The 27,604-nt window shown below is 46.2% G+C and overlaps 1 protein-coding gene across 4 annotated transcripts; it reads left to right on the plus strand.

The window, feature by feature from the left end:
• Positions 1-1,537: 1,537 nt before the first annotated feature.
• On the plus strand, positions 1,538-26,780 carry SHC4 (SHC adaptor protein 4). 4 transcript variants are annotated; one of them, XM_020790172.3, is made up of 13 exons: positions 1,538-1,886; positions 2,187-3,188; positions 10,631-10,701; positions 16,980-17,043; positions 17,888-18,007; positions 18,391-18,444; positions 18,682-18,733; positions 19,323-19,449; positions 19,773-19,893; positions 20,507-20,567; positions 21,130-21,339; positions 22,498-22,721; positions 23,815-26,780. In XM_020790172.3, the coding sequence occupies exons 2-13, from the start codon at positions 2,595-2,597 to the stop codon at positions 23,962-23,964; spliced, it is 1,848 nt and encodes a 615-aa protein (XP_020645831.3). In that variant the 5' UTR covers positions 1,538-1,886; positions 2,187-2,594; the 3' UTR covers positions 23,965-26,780. The 4 variants fall into 4 exon arrangements, with proteins under 4 accessions (XP_020645831.3, XP_072837702.2, XP_072837703.2 ...); XM_072981601.2 differs by having other exon boundaries at positions 21,160-21,339; XM_072981602.2 differs by lacking the exons at positions 1,538-1,886; positions 2,187-3,188 and adding an exon at positions 3,832-4,167.
• Positions 26,781-27,604: the final 824 nt, after the last annotated feature.

The following is a 27,604-nucleotide window of genomic DNA, read 5'->3' on the forward strand; positions in this document are numbered from 1 at the left end:
AGGCTATGTTGACAAGGCTCTGTTGAGTGTTCCTCTGTCTACTCATGTCCAAAAAACTTAGTAGCTGGGGGTGCTCTGATTTTGAAGAAGCAGGGGAGAGGGTTTGCCTTTTGGACATTGTGCCTGTTGTTTGGGTGAAGGGGGCCGTACTTAATGTGCTGTAGGCCCTGGTTGATCACTGGTGGGGAGGGCTAGTCTAAGGCTGAAATCCTACACTTAAAGAATACTGTAAACCAATGAGGGAGCATGGATCGCATCAGACTGCCCTGATAAATCTATGGCTGCCTATGTGTTTTTCTATCTCTTCATGGTTCTGTGCCAGAGTTTCTACTGTGCTGGAGAATTCGGCATGGAAAGGGAACTGAAAGCCATACACCTGTCTCTGTGGCGTGATGGGTGGAAGGACCACCAGTGCTTGTTCAAGTCCAGACTTCTCTTAGGGGACAATGAGGGTGAAGCAAGATTTCTGGTGGTTAAGAAATGGAGCTTTAGCTCCCTGCAAACACCTTCTCCCTCTTTCAGAGAGAGAATAGGTCGCTTTGGGCGGGGGGGGGGACCTCTAGGGTTCAGTTCCTGGGAATCACTCCTGTTCCAAGCAACGGATGGAGCTCTCTGGCTGGGTTCCTGCAGGCACCTGCCACTGCTCGTTCTTTCCCAGCCTGGTGGCCTCTAGGTAGGATGGACTACGATTCCCATCCTCTGACATTGCCAGCTGCACACAGCTGGATGCGTGCAACCCAGCATAATTTGGAAACAGACAGGTTGGGATAGACTGGGATGGACCATAAGCAGAGAAATACTCTGATAGCTTTCAGGCTTTCCCCAAGACAATTAGGTTGGGTGTCTCTGCGTGTGTGTTTATATGTTTGCACACATGTATTTACATGATATAGGCAACCTGCTAATTCAGCTTTCTTTCCTTTTTTTTTCTTTTAAGCACTGTGCTTGTAAGGAAGAACGGTAGAAGCATCAGATCAACTCCTCGGTTTGATTCCGGGTGTCCCACCCCCCCACCCCCTGTTCCTTCCTAAGGGCTTTCCGTTGTCAGAGGATGCAACATACTTTATGATATTGCTCACTCCTTTGCAATTGTTTTTATTGTGTCTTCAGAGTAAATTGAAAACATGCACAGGAAGTGTCTTCAGAGAGTCGATAACTAGGGACTCTATTTCTAAAAGAAACGGGAGCTCGAAGCTTCCCTCCTCTTTTTTGGCAGAATTTTATACCATATGAACTAATGTCAGCGGGAAAGATTTTCCTTCCTCTTCCACCCCCACCCCCCCATGTCACGCTGCATTGCAGAAATAACTGCACATTCTCACAAATCCACACACGTTTTTTCCCCTCAACAGAGGAGGGAGCTTTGAGATGCTTTGGCCATGCTATGATGGATGTCTTCATTCATTCACTACCTTCGAGCACATTAAGAACTGCCCCCATCTCCAAAAGTCACATTTTGCATGGCTACTAGTTTACCGTATTTATGGTGTATGAGTCATCAGGCTTCCTCCGGATTGGCTGAAAACTGAACACCCCCGGGATTGTCAGTCAGTTCTCAGCCATTCTCAGCTTCATTCACAGATTTATTTAGCTTGCACACAGTGAAATTCATTCAGAAAACTTCATTCATAAAAACCTGCAACCTCTCTCTGTTCTCTCTCTCTGTCTCTCTTTCTCTCTCTCTTATAGAAATAAGCTACCATGACCTGGCGATTGAGAAAAATCTACAGATGACTCATTAGGCTGCCCAAGATGCTCGGCTATAATCTTTCCATTGATAAATGATGGTGCTGAAGGTTGGAGGTCCAATTGAGCCGGATCATAAACCTATGAGGACTGTTTGGGGGAATATTTCCGTGCAAAGCGATCTTTCCAGAATTCAGAAGGTGGTTATGGTTGTTGTTTTTGTTTGTTTGTTTAACTGATGCAAACGGAGCCTTATGGACCAAATGCTTTAACAGGGCATATGTCCCACCTCCATGTGTATGAATGATTCTTAAAAATTGCAGCTAAGTGCTGTTCTTTTCCAGTAGAAGAATTCAGTTGTTTATATATGCTTTTGGTTGTGTGTGTTTGTTTTTAAATGTAGGTTGTTGCTGATGAAGGAAACTTTTGAGTTCTCTCTTTTGGTTTGGCATGACATAATGTTTTCTCTTTCTCTCTTTTTATTTCATTTTTAACTGCAGCCTGGGCTTTGCTCTTCGTGATACAGAGACAGGGCAGGGAGTCTTCTGAGTCGAGGACGTCGCTCGCCTGCTTCAAGATGTCGGGGTGAAGGAGAGTTCTTCAGAGAAAGCAGCTATAGCTTGAACTGATGCTCACCTGCCTGCACATTGGCTTCAGTGGGGCTTAAGTTCCACATCGCCAGATGTCAGGACAGAATGAAAGTGGGTTCACAAAGAGGAAGAAGCCACATGGAAACCTGCCAAGAACCTCAGCAATGGCCAGATCTGCTTTTTTCTTCTTCCTTTTCAAAATTGTTCTGGTTTGCTTAATTCCATATTACTTTCTCTTATTCTTGCGAAGGCACCTGGCTTAGGGGGAAGAAAAAAAAAGGAAAAAAGGAAGGATTTATTAACAGAATTTTGAAGGCTATGAGAGAACGCATTCCACCCAGCCTCGGTGGACACATACAGTGTGTAGGACCATCGACTGACCCAGGGATGCTTCACCGAGCCAAATACAGTCGTTTTAGAAATGAGTCCCTCACGCCATTGGAAGAAGATGCGCTGGGCGATGCTCTTCGTCTCAAAAACTCTTCCTCTTCTCATTCCTCAGCCTCTCTCGGGCCTGCTGAAGACCTCGCGGTGGGCCCTTTGGACAGTGCTCTGCCGTTGGGTGCCTTGATACCTCGCGTGGCTAGCATGAAGCTGGCCAACCCCTCCACCCTACCGAGCTTGAAGAACTTTTGCCTACGGACTAAAGAGGTGCCGAGATTGAAACTCGCGGAATGCGTCGCGGTCCCCAGCGGTCCAACTTTGCCGGAGATCACCTTGACCACTTGTCTTGCCACCACGTCTTGCCCCCAGGGAGATCCGGACAAACCTTCCAAGGCAAGCGTCAGCATTGAAGAGGCCAGATTCTCTTTGGCCCCCGAAGACTCTGCCTTCCTCCCCAAATGGGACAAAGATCTCGGGCAGAAAGGAGGAAGCTCCGTGTTGGAAGCCGGGGTATCGTATGCCGTCCGCGTAAGTCGCTTCGTTTCTTATTGGTTGAAAGGATTTCGTGATTGAAAATATATGTCAAGTGTATATATTTTTTTAAAATAATAATGATAACAAGATCACTTTTGAATGTAAGCAGTGTGTTTGAATATTGTCCAGAGCACCCTAAGAGGATTGGATCTGGAACCAGCATTAGAGAGTATTTTATTTAACACTGAAATATCATAAACGGGATTTTCTTAAAGTCATACAGGACTCTTCCTTGGGCTGGGCTAAAACTGGAGCCATGTGCTGGTAGAACAAGCAGTATAGAAAATCCAAGAACTGTCTGGTAGCCATTTCTCTGTCGAGATGGAAAAGGACCACCAATTCTACCTCTCCTGCAGTAAAACATAATAACAACACACCAAAAACTGATTCCTCAAGATTTCAGCTCTTCATCTTGGAACTTTAATTATTTATCCTGCAGCTTCCGTGTTGAGCTAGACTTACTTTCGGCCTTCAGTGTTTTGCCCCTTCCTGTCCAAATGCTGCAGCAATGAGTCTGCTGAAGAGTCCTGTGTGACCCAAGGAGCTTGCCTCTTTATCCCCCCCCAACCCACTTTTGGACTGTGCACATGCCTGTGTTTCTTCTTGGTCTGTCAGAGTTTTCGAAGCCCTTCGCTTCACGTTCTCTCCACCCTCGTCACGGCCCTGCAAGACGGTGCCAGGGTCGCTTTCCTCTTGAGATGGAGACTCAGGGAGGGTTTGCTTTGCTTTGCAGCGGCCTTCTGGATTAGCATGAGTCGCACAGGGAAACTCTGGATTCCCACCTCCTTTGCCGGGTGTTTGCTATGCTAGCCCTTAGCCCTCCTCGTGTTAAAGGTACCCGTTGGATTAGACTGTAAAAGACGGAGGGAGGAGGAACCCACACAATTTTCTGGGCATCTTTTCCTGCACGTGAACAGAGATGAGGCTGTGGCCATGTGGACCCACGTGAGAACATTCTGCATGCAGGACAAAGGTGGGGTGCAGTTATTTTAAAACCAGACCTAAATCGGATCCAAAACAGGGCTGGTGTGCTATTTTTGAGCACAGTGGCATCGTGAAAGACTAACAGCTTTATCTCAGGATGAGTTTTCGTGGGATAGAATTCACTCGCTGCTCAGGGAGGAGGTGTCTGAGGGAAGTGGATGTAGCCGATGGAGGCTCACAACGAAATAGATCTCTTCGTCTCAGACACTTCTGATTTTATTTGCTTTTTGCTAGGCATGCAGGACCTCGGCAGTCGCTTTGAAAACTATTACATTCATATAGAAAATATAAAGGCAAATGTGTCATATAAGGTCACAGTTTTAAGAAAACCAAGCTTTTTTTTAATGCTGAGAAGCAGTTGTTTTATAAGACTAAAGCATCTGGATGCAGGCATGAATCATGCATGCTCTGTCAATGTATTGGCCCTAGGCTGCCCCGAATCTGATCGCTTCCCTCTCCGGCCTTACGAGGCCACTGTTAGGGCCGGCCCTGTCGTTGGGCAAAGAGAGGCAACCGCTTCAGGCAGGAAATCTGGAGCATCGCAAAAAGGCAGCAACTGCTCAAATTCTTTGTTGCTCCAGGTTTTTTTACTGCCAGGGGTGTCGTAGAGGCATCTTGTGGGATTTTCTGTCTCCTGGACAAAAATAATTTCCCAAGATTTGGGTATCATGCATCTTTGGCTTATGGAGGGGGGAGTAAGTTTGGTTTTGTTTCTGTGTGTGTGTGTGTGAGTGTGGGTTTTCAAAGCCTCAGTGTGTGGCTCTGTCTAGTCCCAGCAGACGCCCGGACTCCTTGTACGTATACTCTGTTTGGAAACAGTTGGTGCCCTCGATAGCTGGCAGCCAAGGAAAGGAGCGGGAGGTGTCGCTTCTAGCGGGGGCAGCCAGAGGCAAGGGCCAAGGGGTAATTTCCCCCTCCTTTGAAAAATGACAACTCTTTCTTCTGGCGTTCCTCTCAGGCCTGTAGGATAAAAGTTAACTGTGGCTAAGAATGAAAAAGAAAAGGGGGGGGGGAGGAAACAGTTGGAGGTGGATTTATACAATAGTAATGATCATATATAATAATAATCGTAGAACAGCAGAGCTGGAAAGAACCCCGTGGTTCATGGAGTCCAGCCTCTGCGAAGGAGGCCCGTAGTGGGGGGACCCAACTCCCAACCTCTGGCTCCACGGCCGCCTGGCCTAAACCACTCCACTTCCCAGCTTCATCCCTGGGAGGCCAGGGGTAACCGGTTAGGGTTTCAGGCAGCCTGTCCGGTTCTATTAAGTGCCTCACCTAGACTTATTGCCGTCATCCTTAACGCAGCCCCACCCTGCACAGAGCAGAGGCGCTCTTGCCCTGGGGAGGGTGTTAGCGGTGCAATAAGGCACCTCTTGAGCAGGGACAAGGTCCTCTGCCTCTCCTGTTCAGAAAAGGGCTAGGGGGCACTGGCTGGACCGGTGAGTTAGAGCAGGCAATGCTGGGCGAGCCATCCGGTGGGATGCAGAGTGGAGCAAATGACTTCAGGCGGCAGATGGGAAGGGGTCAGCCTTGCAGCCACCCTGCCAGCTGACCTTCTTGAGCCATCCCCTGCCCTCCTGCGCCCGCTCTAATCCCCCCCCCCAGCGGATCTTGGTTCAGGGAGGAAGAGCCGGATCCCTTGGCAGGTGGCTGCGCTCGTGGTCTTTTCCTCTTGGGCCGCGACGCAGGATGGCCCTGTTGGCTGGCAAAAGCCTTGAGCCCCTTACTGGAGATCCCAGGGGGTGGGGGGCACCCATCTGAGGATGCACGGTCATTTCATGGGAGGTGCTGACCACCACCAAACTCTTATCCTTCAACAGGTGGCCAACGAAGGCAGACTCTGCTCCACCCTGCTTGGTGCATCAACAGTTCCTGCCTCTAATCCCCCCCACCCCCGGCCATTTCATCCCAAGCACGAACATTTTGCTTTATTGTTCATTCTTTTGTGCATAAAGCTCATTATTTAGGTATATAGTTCCGGTGGAATTCCCCGTCAAAATTAACACATCTGTTGGTCTGGCTAGCTTTATTTATGCACACAGCTTCCTTTCTGCTTCCTGCTTCAGTAGCTTCTTCAGAACCACACTTTCCACTCTCCTTCCACGCCCACGGTGGGCCTTCCTGTGTCGTCTTTTGCTTCTGCCCTGGTGCAGCTTCTGGCCGCAAATTCACGCTGGGTTTTACACAGCTCAAGGTGCGGCCCATAGAAATATTAAATTATGAGTATTTTAATATAAAGTCCGTTAAGAAATAACACACACACACACACAGCATTGGAGAGAAGGCAACACATACCGGCGTGGCGAGAGCACAGCCGACAAACGCTCTATGCAGCTTCCCAGTGGGGATAAGTCTGCTCCGGGTTTTAGATGAACTTTACAGAGCTGTCCATTGTGCTGAACCGGGTCCAAGGCTTGGGAACCCTGTGTAACGTGTGGGGGCCTGACCTGCAACCTGTGACTTTTAAAAAAAGAAGTGATATGATATGAAATGATATGAAAAGCCTCCCTAAAGGGAAACGTTGTACATTTTCCTCTGAATTGACAGAAGGGAAGGAGTCAGGTGTAGCTCCTCTGGAAGCTGATTCCATAAAGTTGGAGTCACTGTGGAAAAGGCCCTGCCTCTACTAGCAGGCTTTCCGGTCTCCTTTGGGGTAACCACACAGAGGAGCCTGGTCTGGGAGGATCTGGTGGGTCGGGGAGATAACATTGGGGTCAGACGCTCCAACAAATCCCGTGGTCCCAAACCGTGAAGAGCTTTGTATGTAACGGTCAGAACCTTGAACCTGATCCAGGACCCAACGGGTAACCAGTGGAGGCGAGCCAAAACTGGAGTAATATGCTCACATTTGCTCTCGCCGATCACCAGTCTTGTTCTGGACTGACTTTAATCTCTGGGTCATCTTTAGGGAAAGCCCCACGTCGAGAGCCTTCTTCCATCCCAAGCTATTCTCTTAATTGTTTAGCAAGAAAAAGTGGATTTCATCTGTTCACCTCTGCTATGAGGCCAGGAGAGCTTCTGAAACTATTCTACACACGTGGATCAGTCTGTGTACAAAATGAGCCGTTTTCTAAAATTAGAAGAAGTAAGCTTGTCCTCCAGATATTTCAGTCTCTGCTGTTCGATGCAAATGAGGAGGGGGGAAGAGAGAGAGAAAGAACAGCCAGCATGTGAGGGAATCACAGCTTGGCAGCCGTTCCTGGCTTGACTCCCCCAACGGTATTTCTTCATTCAGCTCAGCCAGATTCAGTGGAAATGGAGCCGTAGGGTGTGCTCAGCCCGCCCACATCGCACCAGAAAGGGTCCCTGTGCTGGGAGCAAACCCTTCCCCGCCGAGAGCCACCCTTTTCTTTGGGGGGGGGATCTGCTTCAGGAAAGTCCCACCACCATCCCAGAGAGAGAGAGAGAGAGAGAGAGAGAGAGAGTCACTCTACCACCAGCTTGGCTACAAACTGGGGGCCGGGCTGGAGTGCTATCATGCGGTTGCTGGGAAATAGCTCGGAAGACCCCTTCTGTTATACCTGGGTGTGGGGTGCAAACGTGGAAGATTTCAGAGGGGAAGTTACTTTGCTCTTAGAAGTTTCTAAATACAGTGGTGCCTCGCTAGACGATGATAATCCGTTCCACTGAAATTGCTGTTTAGCGAAATCATTGTCTAGCAAAAAGCATTTCCCCAGTGGAATGCATTGAAACCTGTTTAATGCGTTCCAATGGGGAAGAATCGTTGTTGTCTAGCGAAGATTGGCCATTGGCTTTGCGAACTGCCGATCAGCTGTTTAAATCGCTGTCTTGCGAAGCTTAGGTCCCGAAAACACCTGTTTTGCGAGCGCGGAGGAAGCTGTCAAAATCGTTGTCTAGCGAAAATTGGTTTGAGAAGCAGAGACCAAACGTTGTCCAGCGAAATTCCCCCATAGGAATCACTGTGCAAAAGGTCAATGTCTAGCAAAAAAACTGTCATGCGGCGTGACTGTCTAGGGAGGCACCACTGTACCTCCCCCCTCATTTGTACCGCTCGTTTTTTCTCTTGAGGTAACCAGGTACAACAGCCATTAAGGCCTCGAGCTAATCCTGCATCGCATCCCCCGGTTGCTGCTGATCCCCCCCCCCCGCTGCCCCTGCCCATATCCTGGTCTCTCCTGGGAAGGAAATGAACTCCAGTGACTCAGTGCTTCTTCGGCTCATCCGTGATTCTGGGGTGGGGTGGGGTGGGGAGGGAGGGATATTTTTAGTGTCTAGATCCAGGGCCCAGGGTGCAAACATTTAATCAGAATATCCGGGTGATGGTAGCAAAGCACCCTCTGGAGCACAGGTGTCCATTTGGCAACCGCTGGGCGCTCCCGCTCGCCTCCGAGCGAGGGAGGAAGGGAGAGTGGGCCGCAGCTGCTCCCTCCATTTCCTTTGTGATGACTCCTGATGACTCACGAGGCTTGGCATCTGGTGGGCAATTGACCGGGCACAGAGGCCAGGCATTTGTGCTCGGTCCGAACCTCGCCAAGCTTTGCCCTCCACCCCACATGCTGGGAGATGCTTCCCAGGCAGCTGCTTCTCTCTCTCTCTCTCTCTCTCTCTCTCTCTCTCTGAAATGACAGATACACATGCAGGGGTGCTGCTCAAAATGAGGACCATGGCACACAGGTGGGGGAGGTCTTAAATTTCCCCCTATAGCATCCCACCCCTACATTCACTTCTCACCCCACAAGCAGAGGGACCAGAGGAACAAAAAGCCGATGGAGGGCTATGTGTTCTTTCTTTCCCTTTTAAGCCTCGTGTGTGTGTGTGTGTGTGTGTGTGTGTGTGTGTGTGTGTGTGTTTTTTACATTTCCTCTACATGTCCACCACCTGGGATTGGGGTCCTGCATGCTTAAGTCATAGGTGAAAACTGCTGTACAGTTAACAAAGCGCATCGTTTGAGTGGGACCCCAGCCCCAGGTTAAATAGCTAACTGCCTTGAGAAAGCTCTCTTTTTTGCCTCTTAATAATAAGTGTGTGCCATCAAGTAGCTTCTGACTTATGGCGACCCCTTTACAGGGTTTTCTAAGTACAGTACAGTAGAAGATACTCAGACGTGGTGTCCCATTCCCTTCGTCTGGGGGTGGGACGCCCTGGGACTGTGCCGCTGGCCCAAGGCCACCCAGGCTGCTCTAAGATACCCATTATTTATTTATTTATTTATTTATTTATTTATTTATTTATTTATTTATTTATTTATTTATTTATTTATTTATTTATTCATTCATTCATTCATTCATTCATTCATTTATTTCATTTATTTCATTTATTTATCTTATATGCCGCCCACTCTAATACCTTTGGGCTTTAAAAAAATCCAGTGAATGCAGACAACCTTCTGGATTAATTTACTTCCTCTACTCAACTTTTTTTTTAAAAGTAAAAGTGACCCTGGTGGAACAGGGATAAGATTAGCTCTCTTCAGGAGAATTTATGGCAATCTCCTGGTATTGATTTCTGTTCTCTCTCAACACTCTTCCCCACTGAAGTCTTGGCTCTGTTTAGCTTCCCACGCATGTATTTCAGGGCGATCTTACTCACAGTCATATGATCTCAGCCTATGACTCACCTAGTCTTCCTAATCTTTTGCTTTATCAAGGATGGTGAAGCACAGCCGGCCTCTTTGCAAGATTTCTGCTCATACGTGGAAAACACACACACACACATACAGAGAGAGAGAGAGAGAGAGATGTATAAATACACTTGTCGCTAAAGGATGCTTTTTCAGAGCACAGACTGTAAATGTGGCTTAATGGCTATTTAACCTCCATTTGCAAAGATGTGATTTGTGATTTGGTAACATGTTGGGTTTCTTTTTTCTTTTTTAAGTTTCTGTATCTTCACCTCATGCATCGTTTTCTCCAACTCTTTAGACCCGGGAATTAATGGCAGGATTTCTACTTAATGGAACGGTTCTTTCAGAACACTCTCTGTGCCCAGGGTTGGTAATCACCCTGGATCAGAAATAAGGAGGGACTCTTACCCACTGCCTCTCCGGAGGCTTGCTGGGGAGGGAAGAGAGTCCTTCATTGAAAGGGCTTCCAGGGGACCATATGTACTTATTTTGGAAGGCCTCCTCTGGTTGAACGGGGCCTTCTGGGCACATCCTCACTGCAGAGTAGCTAGAGGTTGGAGTAGAGATTAACGGATGATTCGAAGAGGTTCACCCACTGAATTCTCTGGAGGTGTGGCAATTGAAACACCATTTTGCTTCCCTGGTGTATGCAGGATAATATGAAAAGATTTTTATTTTGGAGTGAAAAAGTACATCTCGGAGCTGTGCTTTTGGCACCGCCTTCTGTGTTTCTGCCTTATGGATCATGGTTTTAAATTGAAAGAGCATGTTCTGTAAATATATTCTGATTGAAGCCTCTTTATTTTTTTTAGATAACTTTTAAACAGCTGTGATTTCCCTCTCTTTCTCTCTCTCTCTCCATATTTAGTATATGGGCTGTATTGAAGTCTTGCAGTCAATGAGATCTCTGGATTTTGGCACTCGGACCCAAGTGACTAGGTAAGTGGCTATAGACGGATAAGAGTTCAGCCTATCTGAAGGGCACCAGCACAGGTGAGGAGGCCTCCGCGTAAACCTGGGGAGGGCCTGGAAAGAGAGGCATCTTCCTTTATACAGAGCGGGGGCAGGATCTGTTCTCGATCATCCCCGAGTGCAGGACACATAACCATGGGCTCAAGCAACAGGAAGCCAGATTTGGGTTGAATATCAGGGGGGAAAAAAACTCCTTAACTGTTAGAGCAGTACCACGATGTAACCCATGACCTCAGGAGGTGGTGAGCCCTCAACGCTGGAAGGCATTCAGGAGAAAATCGCACCCCCTTCTGTCAGATCTGCTTGGATCGGGATTCCTGCCTCAAGCAAGGGGTTGGTCTCCATGGCCTTCGAGGCCTCCTCCCCACTCTAGTGATTCTGTGATCTTGCCCTATCCAGATGTGAGCCACTGGAGCTGGGGTGGTGGAGGAGGAAGAAAAGACCTGGGTAGCAACATTACATCCAACTCCAAGCCTGTCAGAAAGGTCCAAGCCCTGAAACAGGATGCTGATGGTTAGGCTGATGCCCATCTGAGCCTAGGGAGGGCCCCCAACCAAACTCTTCTTCTTTTAAGTTCTGTACACCAACAGGTGCCTTGTTTTGTAGTGGTGCGCGCACACACACACACACACACACACACACACAGAGTGTTCCTGTGGATATCCTTGGACGGCGTCCTCTGAAGCTGACAATAGATGCCCCTTTTTAATAGGTCACGGGTATGTGCTGGAGATGTCGCTGACCGTAGCAGTCGGTGGGCAGTTTATACCGCTGCTGAGGGCTCCGATGGCCCTGGGGTGGGTGTGTCATGGCTTGTACTGAAGGCAGTGGAAGGTTGTGTTCCATGAAGTCTGAGGTTTCTATATGATGAGCCAACAAGAGCCTGAAGCTAAAGATATAATTCTATGAGTATTATACTGGCTGTCACTCACCAGGCAGATGAGCCTCATAAAAGTCTCCATTTGGGAGGAAGTCGTAAAGACTGCACATGGTTCCAGGGGGGCTCTTTCAGCCTTGAACTAGCTTGCGCCCTGATGTCATCAAGAGAGCCCTGTAACGTCCTGTGAAACTTCTGCAAGCTGGTTTTCTTTTTTGCCATCCTGCTCTTAAAAGGAAGCGTGTGGTTTCCGAATTGAAAAATGAGCGCTGTAGAGAACTCCTTTTGAAGGTTTTTTTTTGTGGGAGGGAGAAACCTCACCTGTCTTTTACCCTCAAGAATTCGCACTCACTTTCTGACCTCCTCAAGAATATGGAGGAATAGCAGGGTGGGGTTGGTGTGAATTTCTAGTGGGTGCTGTAATTCTTCATTCTCAAGTTCTACTTTGAGAGACCGACCTCTTAGGGAGACCTCAGTGTGTTGCTCCCCTGGGAGCAAAGCTCAAAGAGAAGACCATGACTTTTCTGTTTTCATAATGAATAGAGAAGATGCTGAAATAAGTTCAGAAGAAAGCACCTGGTTATTCAAAAGGGCCCTTTCTAAGCTGAAGCCAGGCCTTTAAAAATGAATTGTTGAAAGCTTAAATCATTAAAGCTCTCCTCTGCTATGCTTTAATGCAGCCATAAAGGGTGCTCAGCCTTGCCTTGCCTTGCCTTGCCTGGAAGCTTTTGTGCTGTTGCAATTAACTTATGCATCCCTTAATGCAAAAAGGAAGGGGAAAAAAGGATGGCATATGCAACAGTTTAAAACATTTTATGTTTATTTTCTTCCATATAGTGCTAGAAACAAAACCCATATAATTCTTTAATTGCATTTTCTATCCATTTGCATTTTGGAAAAAGAAAAAAAAATGAAGGCCGTTCACCCTTTAAAATATAGCTCTTTGTGTCACGTTACATAGACGCGATGCAACCAAATGTTGCAGCATGAAGGAGAGGGGTGTAGCTGGAGTCCTGAAACGTTCACCCAATAGCTTGTCGGACATGGGTAGCCAGTCCGTTGTTCCTGAAGCTCTTCCAAAACCAACCATCGATAGCACAGCAGGCACACCCGTCAGCACCCGTCCCAGATATCTTGACTGAAGAACTGCACCCACGGGAGAGAAGCTTGTCAGGGAGACAATTCCTCCAGGAGCTACGGAAGGCCTGAGCCTCTCTAGTGGGCACGAAGTGCTGGGTCACCTTCGGGGGTGAGACAGCATCTTGGAAAACCCATATTCTTAGCAAGGATGGGACCTCCGTTCTCAATTCTGAAACTGTTTTTCCAGAGCTTGATTCTGGGGACTGTTTGAAAACCACAGGAGGGAGAAGGGAGACGGGTGTTCGGTGGCAGCCTCCGTCTTTTCCTCCCTTGTCCGAGCCTCCCGGTCCCAAGCGTGCCTCAGAGCGCAGGTGCTTCTGCTGACTGGTCTGCCTTGTTCCCACCTGAGCATCCTCTGCTGTTTTAGACGACTGGGAGACGGACGTGGCAACCAAAGGGAGATCCATCCGTTGGCGTGGCTGTGCGAAATGTTGATGTTCGCCAGGCGAGCCGCTCAGAAGAGCAGGCCTCTCTGAAGCTGTGGGCTTGTCCGCCGAAGGAAGGCTTGGCCTTCGTGAGGAGCAGACCTTTGGCTTGGTCCGGGGAGACAGTCTCTTTCTGTTCTGGGGGGGGGGGGAGGGCGAGGCGCAGGGCCTCCGAGGCTTAAAAACCAATGTTCAACAGCTGCCTTGTTCTTCGACATCAGCCCACTTTCCTTGCTCTCCGTCTCCTTCTGGAGGAACAATGAACAAAACTGGCCCCTGTGGCTGCGGGCGGGTGGGCGGGAGGCTCCCCTCCATAACCACATTCTTCTCCATCAGCTGGCGAGCGGAGTGCCGCGCTCGCTCGGGGCTTGACGCCCAAGAAGGCTGGCCTTGTCTTGGCGCACGAACGTGGCCGGCTCTCTTGCTCCTTCGGAGAACCAGGCCAGGGTCTCCAACCATTGGGGTGGCCCCGTTTCTATGGTCAACGTGCCACATTCCGGCTTCGCTAAACAGGAGCAAAGTGTCTGGATAGGTAGGGTGGCAGTTCTAAGAGTCCGAGGCTACCATTTGCACATCATGAGCAGAACATCCTTTGAAAGGCGGAAGACTTCTTAGCCTAGCCGGGGGTTGCCTTATTGGGCAAGTGGCAGATTAATTTGGTTCGGTTTTGTGATTGGCTGTCTGGGCACGGTTCACATTTTAAAATCTGATTGCTCTTTCTTTCTTTCTTTCTTTCTTTCTTTCTTTCTTTCTTTCTTTCTTTCTTTCTTTCTTTCTTTCTTTCTTTCTTTCTTTCTTTCTTTCTTTCTTTCTTTCTTTCTTTCTTTCTTTCTTTCTTTCTTTCTTTCTTTCTTTCTTTCTTTCTTTCTCTCTTTCTCTCTTTCTCTCTCTCTTTCTCTCTTTCTTTCTCTCTTTCTTTCTCTCTTTCTTCTTCTTCTTTTGGCATCTTGTGAGGGCTAGACACTTCACAACGAGGGATGGGCCAGCTCAGATCCTTTACCTTTGCTCCTTTACAGACCATCAAAAGAGTCGCAAGGAGGTAAAGGTTTGGGCTAGCTCCATAAAAGTTTTCTGCTGAATGATAAAAATAGCAGAGACCGCTTGGTAGCAACGTTGACCTCTCTCAGGCTCTTGTGGAGGGCCGGGGGGACTGGAATTACTGGATCGGCTAATGACTCCTGGAATTCTTCTGTTTTTCTGCTTTCAAGAATGAGGACCCTTGTTACTGGGTTTGCTCTTGGCTTATTCATTTTACCCAGAGCAACTGAGCGTTCCTTTATTGCCCAACTTCACTTTGGCCCTCCCTTTCCCTGGCAAGTTCATTCAGCTCCTCTCTGGGCTTGAGATACATAACAAGCTGCTCTGTTTCATCCATGTTCGGGCCCCTTGTCTGTGCTCAAAGAGAAGGTCTTGGTGTCTTTATAAAGGGCAATTCAGCCGCTTGCCGTCTGGCCAGGACCGTTTCCCCCAATTTCTGCAGTGTGGGAATTTAAACAGAACTTCAACAATAACTATAAACGTGTTTATATCGTCCTTTTCTACTTGGAACATACACGGGGCATGGCATGGCATAGCCCAGCATAACATTATAAGCAAGAAAAATTGCAAATTGAGCAGCAAACATTTCTGAAAATTCATAGCAAACAAACAAACAACCAAACTTTACAGCAGAGCAAGAGGTACTGAAAGGGAAGAGTGTTTGATCTGATGGCATGTAGTAGCTTTAACCAAAAATGATAAAAGAATCAGGCAGAAAAAGAAATATGATCTACTCGATAGGATACATTAAAAGCCCATAGATATAAAAGTGTCTTTATTTTCTGGTTTATTTATTTTCATGACACCCAACCTGAAAACGGAAGTTGCCGTCTAAGATAAGAGGAATGCTAACGACTGCTGGGCATTGATTGTCTGTTGATGAGAACAGGCGCATCTAACTGTTGATGACTTCACCAAGTGATTGCTTGATACCAGCTGGAATGAGGCTGTTTTACTTGCAAATGTTTATGAGGGCTTATCTGTGTCTTGATGACTGCTTCTGGGTCAGTTCGATGTGTGGAATCGTTTTAAGGAGCCTACGTGCCCACGGGTGTGCATGGCAAGCATAGGCAAACAGCACGCCAATAGAACGCCTTTGGACTCAACTCCTTCCTTGCAAACTGCAAGATGGACAAGGAAATGATTGCATCCGTGCCGGAACAGAGGATCCAAAATGATCCTGCTATCAGGCGCCCTTTTGTTGAACCACCGCTTGGGAATGGGGGAGGAGAGGGGAGAATTCAGCATGCCAATTTGCTATCCGGCATGCCTTTGATATGTAGGCCATTAAATGCCACACGTACTTTATTAGCCATCTGCCTGGTTCACCCCCCACCCTGCATTTCTTTTACAAGCTGCACACAGAGAGAATTTTTACCAGAGAGGAAGGCATACATTTCAATTTGGGTGGGAAGGAAATTGGATTAGCCCTTCTTGTCCTGTCTAACTTCCATCCTGGCTGATGGGAGGTTCCCAGGGCCAGGGCTGACTGGCTGAGAGCTCCAGGAACTGCCATGCTCCCCCAGATCTCTGGGTGAGGAGACGGACTGGGGAGAAGCTGCCTGGTGGCTTTAATGACTGGGCACCCCCCTCCCGAATGTTATCAAGGCTCACTGGCAATGGGTGAAGGTGCTTGGAGGTGTTTTGCTGCAATTGCAAAGCGTCTTGCTCCCTGTGATTTGTGGAATCCAATCTGGGGTCTGCCCCCCGTGACATCTGCAGGATCTACCCCTTCTCCTTGGTCCTGACATTTCAGAGAACGGGAAGCTGCTGATGTGGTAAACCTGCGTCACCAACTCCTGCCTATCAGGAAAAGCAAAGTATGCTGCTTATAGACCAGTGTTTAGGTGGCTTACAATTGAATTTTGCAGGTTACACATTGTCGTCCCCCCCCCCCGGTAAATTGAGTGCTCAGTTTACTGACCCCAGAAGGATGAAAGGCTGAGTCGACCTTGAACTAGCCACCCGAGCCTGTCAGGATCAAACATAGGCCACCAGCAGAGTCTTGACTGCAGGACTGCAGTTTAGCTGCTGTGCCATGAGGCTCAGGTAACTTAGGTGGCCCAAGAAAATCCACTGAAATGCCATGTTAAGCAAGGATTTAACATTTTTTTTTAATCCAAATCTACTCTGGCATTGAAAGAAGGGAAGGACGGTGAAACCCATCACATTATTGGAAACACTTTGATAGACATGCAAAGACACAACAGTGTTCTAGCTCATTTTAACATAGATCAATTCCTTGGATAATGGTTTTGCAGCATGACATTTAAGATCATGTTTACTGATACCTGAGAAAAAAAGCATCCCTAAAATTCGGCCAATCCGATCTTTGCAGGCTGCTCATAGCCGTTTTCTGCAATTGCTTTTCCTCCCCTGGAGCTAAAGGTAATTTAAACCTTCAACAGCTGCCCCATGCACTTCTCTGATAGCTGGAAAAACCTTTCTAAAGAAGAGGAGTCTGAAAAGGCAGACAACGTGCCAATGTTTTATAGAAAAAATAGTATTTGTTGATAAAATGATTAAAATGACAAGGCGGGGGGGGGGGGGGTGAAATGGATCCTTTGTGAGTTTTTGAGTAGAGCAGACCGGATTTGGAAATAGTGGTTAACGTTTGCCACGTTGTCTTCTCGCAGAGCCATTAGGTAAAAGGAATCCTCAGAAGGGCGGGTTGCTGGCTAAAGCTAAGGCTGAACCAGAAGCCCTGTTAGGAAAGGACGCACCAGGATTTGAGCGCTTCTAATCTTTTTGTTTTTCTTGGAAAGGGAAGCAATAAGTCGGCTGTGTGAAGCTGTTCCCGGAACCCAGGGGGTGACGAAAAAGCGAAAGGTAAGACAGGATGCCCCTCTCGTTGGCTGGGATGTCGTTGATTGCAAATCCTTGTTTTCTATCATTATCCTCCTTTATTTTTTTAATCGTCATAATAATTTAGAACGGAAGATGTGGAAGGGATCCTGTGGATCATGGAGCTCAGCCCCTTTGAAGGAGGCACCGTGGGGGAATTCGAACTCCCAGCCTTTATCTCTGCAGCCAGAGACCCCAAACCACGGAGCTGTCCAGGAGTTCGTAGTCTTCTGTCCCTCGTGTCTGCTGCATTATCTTTATTTTAATAGCTGTTGATCTAGATAAGATGCTCTCAAACAAGTAGTCTAAGGAAACATAATCCCCAATAATAATAATTGCATGCCATCAAGTTGATTCTTAGTTATGGCCACCCATTTTAGGATTTGCCCAGGGAGAGAACACTCAGAAGTGGTTTTCCATTCCCTTCTTCTGGGGTCGCCCTGGGATTGTGCAGCTTTCCCGAGGACCCACAGGTTGGCTCTTTGCCCAGGAGGCTCAACGGAGATTCAAACTCCCAACCTTTGGCTCTGCAGCTAGATACCTAAACCACTGAGTTATTGAGCCAGCCAATCCGACACACAATTTCTCTTAACAACCTCAGCATCCCCTTTGTCTTTCTGAAAGTGTCCGCACAGTGCGATATTGGAACTAGTCAAAAGAAAGGAACTGGGAAGGATTCCCCTGTATTTTCCTCTCCTGCTGCTAAGAAGAAGTTCATGAGCGAGCCTCCGCCAGGCTACTTAGTCGTAACGTGTAATGCAGTGGGTTCTTTGCAAAGTAACCTTCGGTGCTTCAACATTAACGTACACCCTTTGTGTTGCTTTTACAGCCTCCCGCTAAATTTCTCTCTCCTGTGCTCGGTAAAAGTAACCTTCAGTTTTCTGGCATGAATATAAAACTGACCATCTCAACCACCAGCCTTTCTCTAGTGAATATTGAGAACCAACAGGTAGGTCGACACATGCTGTTTCTCATGCTTCAACATCCACAGCCCTTCGGTTTGGTTCAAGCCCCGTGGGAGGCAGAGCGGGTGTATCAACGTATCCAACCCTAAGCGTTCATGTCAGAATTACTTGTTCAAATGCTTCCTTTCCAAGGAGTTCTAGACTATGCTGGCAAAGGAGCAGGTCTGTATTTACCATGGAGTGGGCTTTAACTCTAACCAGAACCACCTCCGTTCTAAAGGAATTCTTCTGTCGGTTGGCCACCTGTGGTGAAGACTCAGTCCAAAATGTACAAATCAGAGCCAGCTTGTGAATGTTACATCGATCATGGTTGGATGTTTTTGGGATGGCTAGAACGTGGCCTTAGCGAATTCATTATCTTTTCCAGATTATTGCCAACCACCATATGCAATCCATTTCGTTTGCTTCTGGAGGCGATCCTGTAAGTAAACGTAAAAAACCTTGTTGTTTTGGGAAGAGGTTGCTGTGTTAGTTTGGGCAAGCCTATCAGGCAAAATCCAAGGAAACAGAAATGTTATTGTCACGTGTTGGCTTTTCAGTGTCCCGTCCACTTTCTTTGAAAGAAATAGTAAAGTCTGCTGTAAAATGGCTTATGATCTCTTATTTATTATTCAGTAATAGACTTCTTCCACTTTTTTGCATTTATTGTCTGTTTCAGGATACTACAGACTATGTCGCCTACGTTGCTAAAGATCCAGTTAATCAGAGAGGTAGGCACCACCGTTTGCAAGAATGCTGCATTGGTTAAAAAAAAACAAATCTCTACTCATTTGACAATGTTGGCCACCTTCCTGTCCTCTCTTGTTGTGGAAAATTTAAAAGTAATTTAAAAGGCATACATGGACATTTTAATCTGGATTGGGACTGCAGCCCATAGAAGGAGGAAAGTTTACTTTTTTTTTCACCTTGTTTGGTTTTCTCATTGATCCCTTCCCTCAGAAACAGCTGTTGGTCCTAGGAAGAAAGCGTTGATTTTTGTCTGCGGTTCTTTCCCTGGGGATGGTGGGAAATGGTGTGGGAAATGCTTCAACTACTCCTGCTTCATGCCGTTGCTGCAGTATGGATCAGGGCTCCTGGAGATGCTATTAAATATTGCCTTGGTTCTCTGTTAAAGACACAGATGTTTCCTTGCTTTGGGCCCATTGTGACGGGAACAGGCCAGAAACCAAGCTGAATACATGCTCCTGCCTTGCATTACCTTTTACAGCCCTTCGGACTATTGCTCTGTTAAATCTTTCCTGATGCATGAAATCAATTAATTTGTCTTCCAATACTCCCTCCTCCCCGGAACCATTTTAGCCTGCCATATATTGGAATGTCCCAGCGGAGTGGCCCAGGAAGTCATAAACACCATCGGACAAGCTTTTGAGCTCCGCTTCAAGCAATATTTGAAGAATCCTTCTGCTGTGATGGCTTCCAATGAAAGGTCAGCAAAGGTCATAGTTCCCAAGGGCTGCAGATGATCATTGCTTTCCTGCTGTTTGTCCTGAAGGTGTCTTCAGAGCCCCCGTGTCTCTGTAAACTCCCTTACCTTGTTCCTCCCATCAAGAGAGCTTATATATATTGCTGCCTGTTTCCCGCCACCCACCATTGAAAAGATTTCTGGATTTTGCATTTCTTTTCTTTCGACTGTGAAGCCATTCGGGGTGTTCTGTGGTACCTCTAGAGGTCTTGATTTTCCTTGATGTCATTTTGAAATGTCAGGAAGGTGGAACAAACACATTGTATGTTTTCATTGATTTCGTACAGAGAAGTGGTGAATCTTGGTGGCTCCACATGGAACATTCAGGAGAAGGAAGCGCATGAATACTATAACGAAATCCCAGGGAAAGAACCCCCTGCCGGTGGATTGCTAGATACCAGAGTGAAGGTATGCAAAGAGCGAACTGTCCCATGGGCGAGACTGTAAATGGTTTACATGTACTTCCTCTGGCATTTGACCTTCTCTGTATTAAGAGGAACTCCATAATGACTAGATAATCACAGCTCTCTTACTGAGTGTTTTGAGTCTGATGGCCATTGGCTGATACACTTACCTATCAATCTATTAGATCATCAGCCTGGTCAATGTGAAGCTCCCTGCTTGCCTTCTAGTGTTTTTTGTTTGTTTTAGAAGTTGTCCATCTCTGACCCTCTGATTCTCCTGCCCTTCTGAACTCCAGCTTTTGCTGGTAGAACCACAGGGGAGCATGCCAAATCAACAACATTGTGTGGAATTTAATTCTTGTTGCTGAATTCAACTCACTTTAGTTCGTAATTTGAGAGATCACCCTAAACGTAGCCTTCCAGGGCACAGGTGTCTACTGAGTTGCTGAGGAAATTCATTGAGTCCACATAGTTCTTGACCGGTGGCCACTTTTTGCCTTAGAGCAAAAATGGTCGCAGAAGAGTTTTAGAGGCCAAAGAGGAAAGCAACAGATTGGATCTTCCTGGAAATTATCACCCGCTAACAACTTGCATGGTTATTTGCTACTTTTTTTCAGAATGACAGCCCAAAAGCCATGAATATTTATGAGAATTGCCCAGAGGACAACACGGCAATGGGTAGGTTACTTGTGGTTTCTATGAGTTAATTCACCCCTCATCTTATCAGATGGCTGGGAATGAGCCTTGTAAGTCTAGTACAGTGGTTCGTAACCTTTGTTACTCGGATGCTTTTGAACTGCAACTCCCAGAAACCCCAGTCAGGACAGCTGGTGGTGAAGGCTTCTGGGAGTTGCAGTCCAAAACTCCTGAGTAACCCAAGGTTAAGAACCAGTGGTCTAGTAAGCTATTTTAACTCTTTGTAGCTTTCCATCCTCTGAGATGGATGCTATTCCCACAGTTTGTGAAAATTAACTCTTTTAGACAGCAACTTCCAGAATCCCCCAACTGGAAGGAGCAAACTTTCCACGATTATGCAACAAGGAACATTAATGAATTGCTCCCAAAACACCATCATGAGTATTAAGAAATTTCTAAGCTCTTCAAATACTATGAAGATGTGCTTTTAAAAAGAGAAGAAGAGCCAAATATGTTACTGGACTCATTACCTTGTTCCCATAAGCTATGTTGGTGGATCACCGTCTTCTACATTTCATTGTGATTTTAAACTTATTCATTTCAGGGAATGTTTTTCTGTTGCAATTAAATGCAGATCCTTGTGAGCAAGGGAAGACGGCAAAAACAGACGCTTCCCTGCTGAAAGAGGCAAGCAAAATGGATCTTTTTGACGACCCCCGGTATATCAATACCCAGAACTTACAACCTATGCCTTGTACTACCACTGGAAGCCCTGTTTCAGTTGAGCCCTGTAGAAGTTCAATTCGCCATTCAAGTACGTAAGTCGGTGCCCCTGCTAATCTTACCCCTGGGGCTTGGGAAGAGATGCAGAACTTTGGAAGTAATGCAGTGGGCGTCCACACTCTGCTAAACATCTCTGTGTGCTGAAGAGCCATGGCCAGTTCAGAATTAATGGGGAACAGCAGGGCTAAAGCAGGCAAAGTCTTTCAGGAACATGGGGTAGACATGCAGGAGTCATTCTAAGGAAATGACATATGACTCCAGCTTGAGGCACACAAGTTTTAAAGTTTCACAAGAAACAAACAGACGAATAAAGCATCAGGCCCAAATATCGTCCACTTATACAATATTCTAGCATTTATTCCCCCCCCCCCGCCGATAAAAGCCAGGAGCCATAATTTAAAAATGGTGCTTGAGAAACAGGATGAGGATAGAAATCGTTCTTTCCTCTTATCCAACATAGAGTCAGCCCCATGAACCAGCAAACCAATTCCGAAGTCCAGAACTGTTTGCAACACAAATTTTGTGCTGAATAAAAGGGTTGGCTTAATAAAGATACTACCTCGATACTGACCCTTCCCCGTCACCCTCGCTGTTACTAATGTAAGGCCAATCCTCATGAGAGTTTTGCTAATTTATTTATTTCTTGGGGAAACAAAATCTTGCAAGGAAGCAGCTTTTGGCTAAACATTAGGAAGCAAAAAACATGTAGTTCTCACGGGATGTAGTGCCTTTTCCGTGTGCTGGGAGTGTTCAGGCAGAGGCAAGGCAGGTAGTAGATGAAGGATGCAACCCACATGTAGGCGGTCAACATGACCTCTGAGACAAAGCCGTCCATTGTGACAACCCTGCCAATTGAACACATTTTTGGAAATGCACTAGGTGTATTTCTTTTCGTTGTATTTTTTAAGCAAGAGAATCATTTAACAAGTTATGCCCTTACAGCTAAAGGTTCTGCATTATCAATCTGAAACACTCCACTGGATGATGGAGATCCTAATGACTAGTACTGTAACTCTTCAAAAATTATTTGATCAATATGCCTCTCAGTTCTGTTGAATGGGTAGGTGGAGGAGGGAGGCCAACTCATCCCGCCTGGAGATTCTCTGTCTTTATCCTGGTTATTTATCACACATCCGCAGGTGGAAATTAAGCTAGGTCTCTCTCTCCGTTTTCTTCCTTTTAATTTCAGAATCCTTGGAAGCTGTTGCAGGAGGTGCGGCTGATGGCAAGCCACAGCTGTGGACTCAAGACTGCTACCACGGAAAGTTAACCAGGAAGTCAGCGGAGAGTCTTCTAGTGAATGATGGGGATTTTTTGGTGAGGGAGAGCACCACATCCCCTGGCCAGTACGTCCTGAGCGGTTTGCAAGATGGACAAGCAAAGCATCTGTTGCTGGTGGACCCTGAAGGCAAGGTAGGAGGAATAACGGGCATGGATGCCGCTGTGACAGCAAGAGGGCCAGGCCCCTGAACCTCTGCTGGATGCACTCGACTGCCTGAGGCTAAGAACGCGATGCCGCCTCCCCTCCTTTCTGTGCCTAGAAGCCAAAGGGGTGGATTGGCTTCCACAGCAAGCCAAGGGACGGGGTTCCTTTGTCCACCCAAGGGAAGGCAGGAGAGTTTAAGAGGTGCAAGGAAGTGGGAAGATACGTTCCTCTTTTTCTACCAAGGAGAACTTGGGAGAACTAGTCTGGTGGGAAGCAGCGGCCACGGCTGCCTCCCCCAAGCATTTCCCACCCAAAGTAAATGACTGGTCGAAGGACGGTAACCATCCATGGATGGGCCCCTCGAGCAAAGGGGTTGCTGGTGCCCAGCGGTAGGGCTGGCCTTGCTTGTTGCCTCCGGCCCATTCGAAGGAGCAGCAACCAAGGCGGCTGGAAGGCCCAGCACCGCGGACAGCTCCCCGTGGGAGCCCCTGGTTCTGAAGAGAGAGCCAAGGGGGGTGGGTGGGAGGGAGAGGCCTCCTCCTCCTCCTCCTCCCGTCACCCAGAATGGGGACCGGACCGACACTTTTCTCCGCTTTTAACTTCTCCCCACCAAGCAGGAAGCTTCCAAGCTTTTAATCCCCTTGGATGCGGGGGGGGGGGGCTCCCAAGGAGCTTCTGCCAGGCAGGTTACTGTCAGCCTCCTCCTCATTGAAGAATGGCAGAGCTGGGAGGGATCCTCTGGATCATGGAATCCAGCCCCTGTCCAGGAGGCACACAGTGGGGGAATCGAACTCCCAACCTCTGGCTCCATAGCCAGGGACGTAAGCCCCTGAGCTATCCTTCTGTTCATTGATGCACTGCTCCCAGGAATAATAATAATAATAATAATAATAATAATAATAATAATAATAATAATAATAATAATAATAATAATAATAATGATGATGATGATGATGATGATGATGATGATGATGATGATGATGATGATGATGATGATGATGATGAAAGTGCCATCAAGTCAATTCTGACTTACAGTGACTCTGATAATGGGTTTCCATTTTCTCCTGTTTTTTTTTCCAGGTTAGAACCAAAGACCATGTATTTGACAGTGTGGACCATCTTATTCGCTATCACATGGAAAATAAATTGCCAATCATCTCCTCTGGAAGTGAATTAAATTTGAGCCACCCAGTAAGGAAAGGGTCTGGACACTTGCAATATAAGAAATAACTAATACAGGCTTACATAACCTTCAAAACAATTCTTCCTTCCTTGTTTCTCCCTGTCTATCTTTAATCTTCCTTCCTTCCTTCCTTCCTTTTTCTTTCTTTCTTTCTTTCTTTCTTTCTTTCTTTCTTTCTTTCTTTCTTTCTTTCTTTCTTTCTTTCTTTCTTTCTTTCTTTCTTTCTTTCTTTCTTTCTTTCTCTCTCCCTCCCTCCTTCCTTCCTTCCTTCCTTCCTTCCTTCCTTCCTTCCTTCCTTCCTTCCTTCCTTCCTTCCTTCCTTCCTTCCTTCCTTCCTTCCTTCCTTCCTACCTACCTACCTACCTACCTACCTACCTACTCTAAGGACTATTCTGAAATGTGGTTCCACTGAATGAAGCTCTACCAAGAGTCGATGTTGCCTCTAAATAGTGTCAGAAGAGACTTCTTTTTGTATGTGTGGAACAATAACGTCAACATGTTTGTCTTACATCTATTCCGTTTTTTTTAAAATCAGCTAGAACAGTTTCATTTTAGCAAAACGGAGCCCTAGAGAATGAGACACTGTGGAGAAATCATGCATCAGTGTTATTTACAAAAACTATATATATTTTGTAATGTAAAAGCACAACCCAACCTTCACAGGAAACAAAAGCAAAATTGTCTTGAAGAGACCTTTGAAATGTTAGTGTGTGCCTTTTTATCTAGGAGTTACAAGTAAATTAAAGAATATTTCTACTGGGCCTTTTTGTGAGAGCCAAAAAGATTAAACAAACAAATTTCCAGGTTCATTTAAAGGGGGAGAGGAATCACACATTTCCATTGTTATTATGCTGTCTTTCCTTGGGTTGTACCACTCCAACGCTCATGTTCGTTGTTCATGTTTCCTTTTTTTTTTCTTCCCCTTCCCCAGTTTAGGAGAAAGGTAAGTACGCTTAGGAGAAAGCCCATGGTGTTAGTTCCATTCTATACTTAATTTGTTAATATTAATAGCATTACAATTTCTCCCCTCTTTTTATTTTTCAAGGTAGGAGGAGACCTAACTCTCTAGGTTGCTCGGTTTTTAATATTATGCAGTGTTTGCTAAATTTAAATATATAAATGAAAAATAGTTTAGAAACAAAAGTTTGGCCAAGAGTTAGATTTAGGTTTTCAGGGTGTTTTTTTTTTTTAATACATCAGGTCGCCTTTATGCCTTTAAACATCAGTATGGCATGCATTGTGTGTATCTTTGAATAGCTTGGTAAAATGACAAATAAAGCATTATCCGCTACACACCAGGCAGGGTGGGTTTGATTTAAATTAAATTGATTTTAAAATCATTTTTAAAAGTTTACATTAGAAATTGAATTTTTAATTCAAATCGCGATTCAAATCATGAGTTAATTCTATTTGATTTTTTTCAAAAAAAGCATTGATCTTTATCCACCCGGATGCCTGCAGACCAAACTTGTGTTGAAGGCAGAGGCTATGAATCTGCAGAAATATAACATTAGAAACAACAGCAAAACCTGTTCAGATGCTAATCTTTTTGAACATCTTCGATATGGTTGTACTAACATGGCCAATGAATAGTGGCTATACCTTTCAGTTTTATTACCTTAAATTCCATTACATGTTTATGATATAGAAAAAACAATTATACATTATATTTTTCAGGGACAACTGTTTTAAGCCAACAACCATCTTTTTCCTTTCCATTCCTTTTTTTTTTAAACATGGCATGCTGTAGATTTCTCTTTCCTCTCCCTAATTTGTGCTTTCTTTATGCTACACAGGGTTTTACTTCATCCTAAACAGTTAAGAAAAGAAGTATTTTATAAACAAATAAAAATTAATGCTGCATTGTCTGTGTACCTGTTGTCAGTCTGAAATACCCTGTAGATTTACATATTTTGGAGTGATCCTGTAACTTTTAAATACTGGGGGGAGGGAAGTGATGTGTTTGGGACCCTAGAAAGAAGACCACACTCTTAAGCACACTTACCGTGGAGAAAGCCTTACTGAATTTAGCGGTCAAGATCACAAACCGTTGAAAGCCTGGAGTCTTGTTTTCATTAACAACAATGTCTGGATAACCAAGCTAGGTAAAGAAGGGCTTTGTGTGACATCTCAGCTGGGATCATGGCTAAGTGCTTGCAAACAATCCAGGATTGGCAGCACCATATAAATCTGGTTTAGTATCCTGGTTTGTTTGTCTGCACTTAACTAAAATCCCCAGGTTGGATGCAACGTGAAGCTATTGCTTCCTAGCTTGTTTACTTGCTCACAAGACTAACCAAAACAGATATAACAGGTGCCTTTACAACCAGAAGGGGAGAAAGTTAGTCATCTGGAAGAAATAATGGGGTCTTTTTCCATGTTGATTTTGCAAATGGGGGCAGCTCCAATTCTGCAACGATTCATGTCTTTATCTCCTCCAGTTGTGAAGCTGCCTGATCCTTTGTTTTGGCCCTTATACACTGCATGAATTACCACAATGATTGATGGTGTCATGATTGAAATCTATATACATCCTGATAATCATGAATACCTAAAGCCACAACTGATGGCTGAAAGTTATATGTCAGTGTGACCCGTAGAATTTACTCTCAAGTGCACATGCTTACGAGTGCACAGTTCATGATACTGGATGGGGCCCAAGGGGGGGGGAGAGTTTTCTTTTTATATAAGAGCAGAGTGCCACCAAAACCACTTTGAAAGAGCCGAACACGTTGGTAGAGCAATAGACTGTGATTCTCTCCTAGGATTCCCCAAAAATGCATATTTGAAAGGTATAAATCAGGAATGAATTTAGCTTTTAAAATCATGACATTTGAAAATAAACTTTTATCTGTGCACCTCTGATTATCCCGTTTGCTTCTTCCGTTGTTCTGCTACAGCCTATGTGTTGCCGGGCTCCTGACCTCGGTAGTTTGCCAGGAATGTGGAAATATGAGACCGTGAGAGACAATGATGTCGGCTGATTTGTTGGGTTTTGTGATTCTGTTGAAGGGAAGGGAGACCACAGTAGAATGAGTGTGACATTTCAAGTGAAGGGTGGACTAAGTTGGGGTCTGCGACAAAATGTTGCAGCACAGAATGCTCAGATCTGGGATACACACACACACACACAAACCACATTTCAGAATCCAAAGCAGTCTTATGTTTTGTTGAAAAAATGTCACAAAATAGTGAGCCATCTGCTACATCTTCCGGACATCTTCAACAGGCTGGGCGTCAAGTCAGTGGAAGGTAGCGAGTGGCTCCACGTTGAAACTGGGCGTGCGCGAAGGTAGTCGTCTTAGGAGGGCCTGCAGGCGATCGGCGGCCTAAATTCTGTCTTCTTCTGGACGCAGTGAGGGCGGGCTTCCTCCCATGTCCCAGCTGTCCAGCCTTGCCTTGGCCTTCAACCTTTCATGGGCGAAAGACGAATTCTTGTCCTGTGCGGTCCGGCTCCTTCTAGGTCCAGCCATTCATTCCCCTTTGCAAGGCCTGTGCTGGAAAACGGCAAAGCTCATGACAGGCACTTGAGTATCCAGAGCATCCAAAATGGCCTGCCAGTTGTGTGATCTGGGCAAGGAAGCTGTCAGGAATACAGTGGAGGGTCACTCGCAGAGAAGAGAGCGCTTGTATGGGGGAACCCCAGTCATAGAGCTAGGGGGCTGCCAGGGTGTGGGAAGGCTCGGC

This window comes from Pogona vitticeps, chromosome 12 (assembly GCF_051106095.1).
Source record: "Pogona vitticeps strain Pit_001003342236 chromosome 12, PviZW2.1, whole genome shotgun sequence".
Classification (NCBI taxonomy): Eukaryota; Metazoa; Chordata; class Lepidosauria; order Squamata; family Agamidae; genus Pogona; species Pogona vitticeps.

Coding starts and splice junctions, on each gene's coding strand:
- SHC4 (XM_020790172.3), top strand. CDS start 2,595: ATGAGAGAACGCATTCCACCCAGCCTCGGTGGACACATACAGTGTGTA. Junction 19,894..20,506: donor TGCTAGATACCAGAGTGAAG/GTATGCAAAGAG, acceptor ACTTTTTTTCAG/AATGACAGCCCAAAAGCCAT. Junction 21,340..22,497: donor AAGTTCAATTCGCCATTCAA/GTACGTAAGTCG, acceptor TTTTAATTTCAG/AATCCTTGGAAGCTGTTGCA.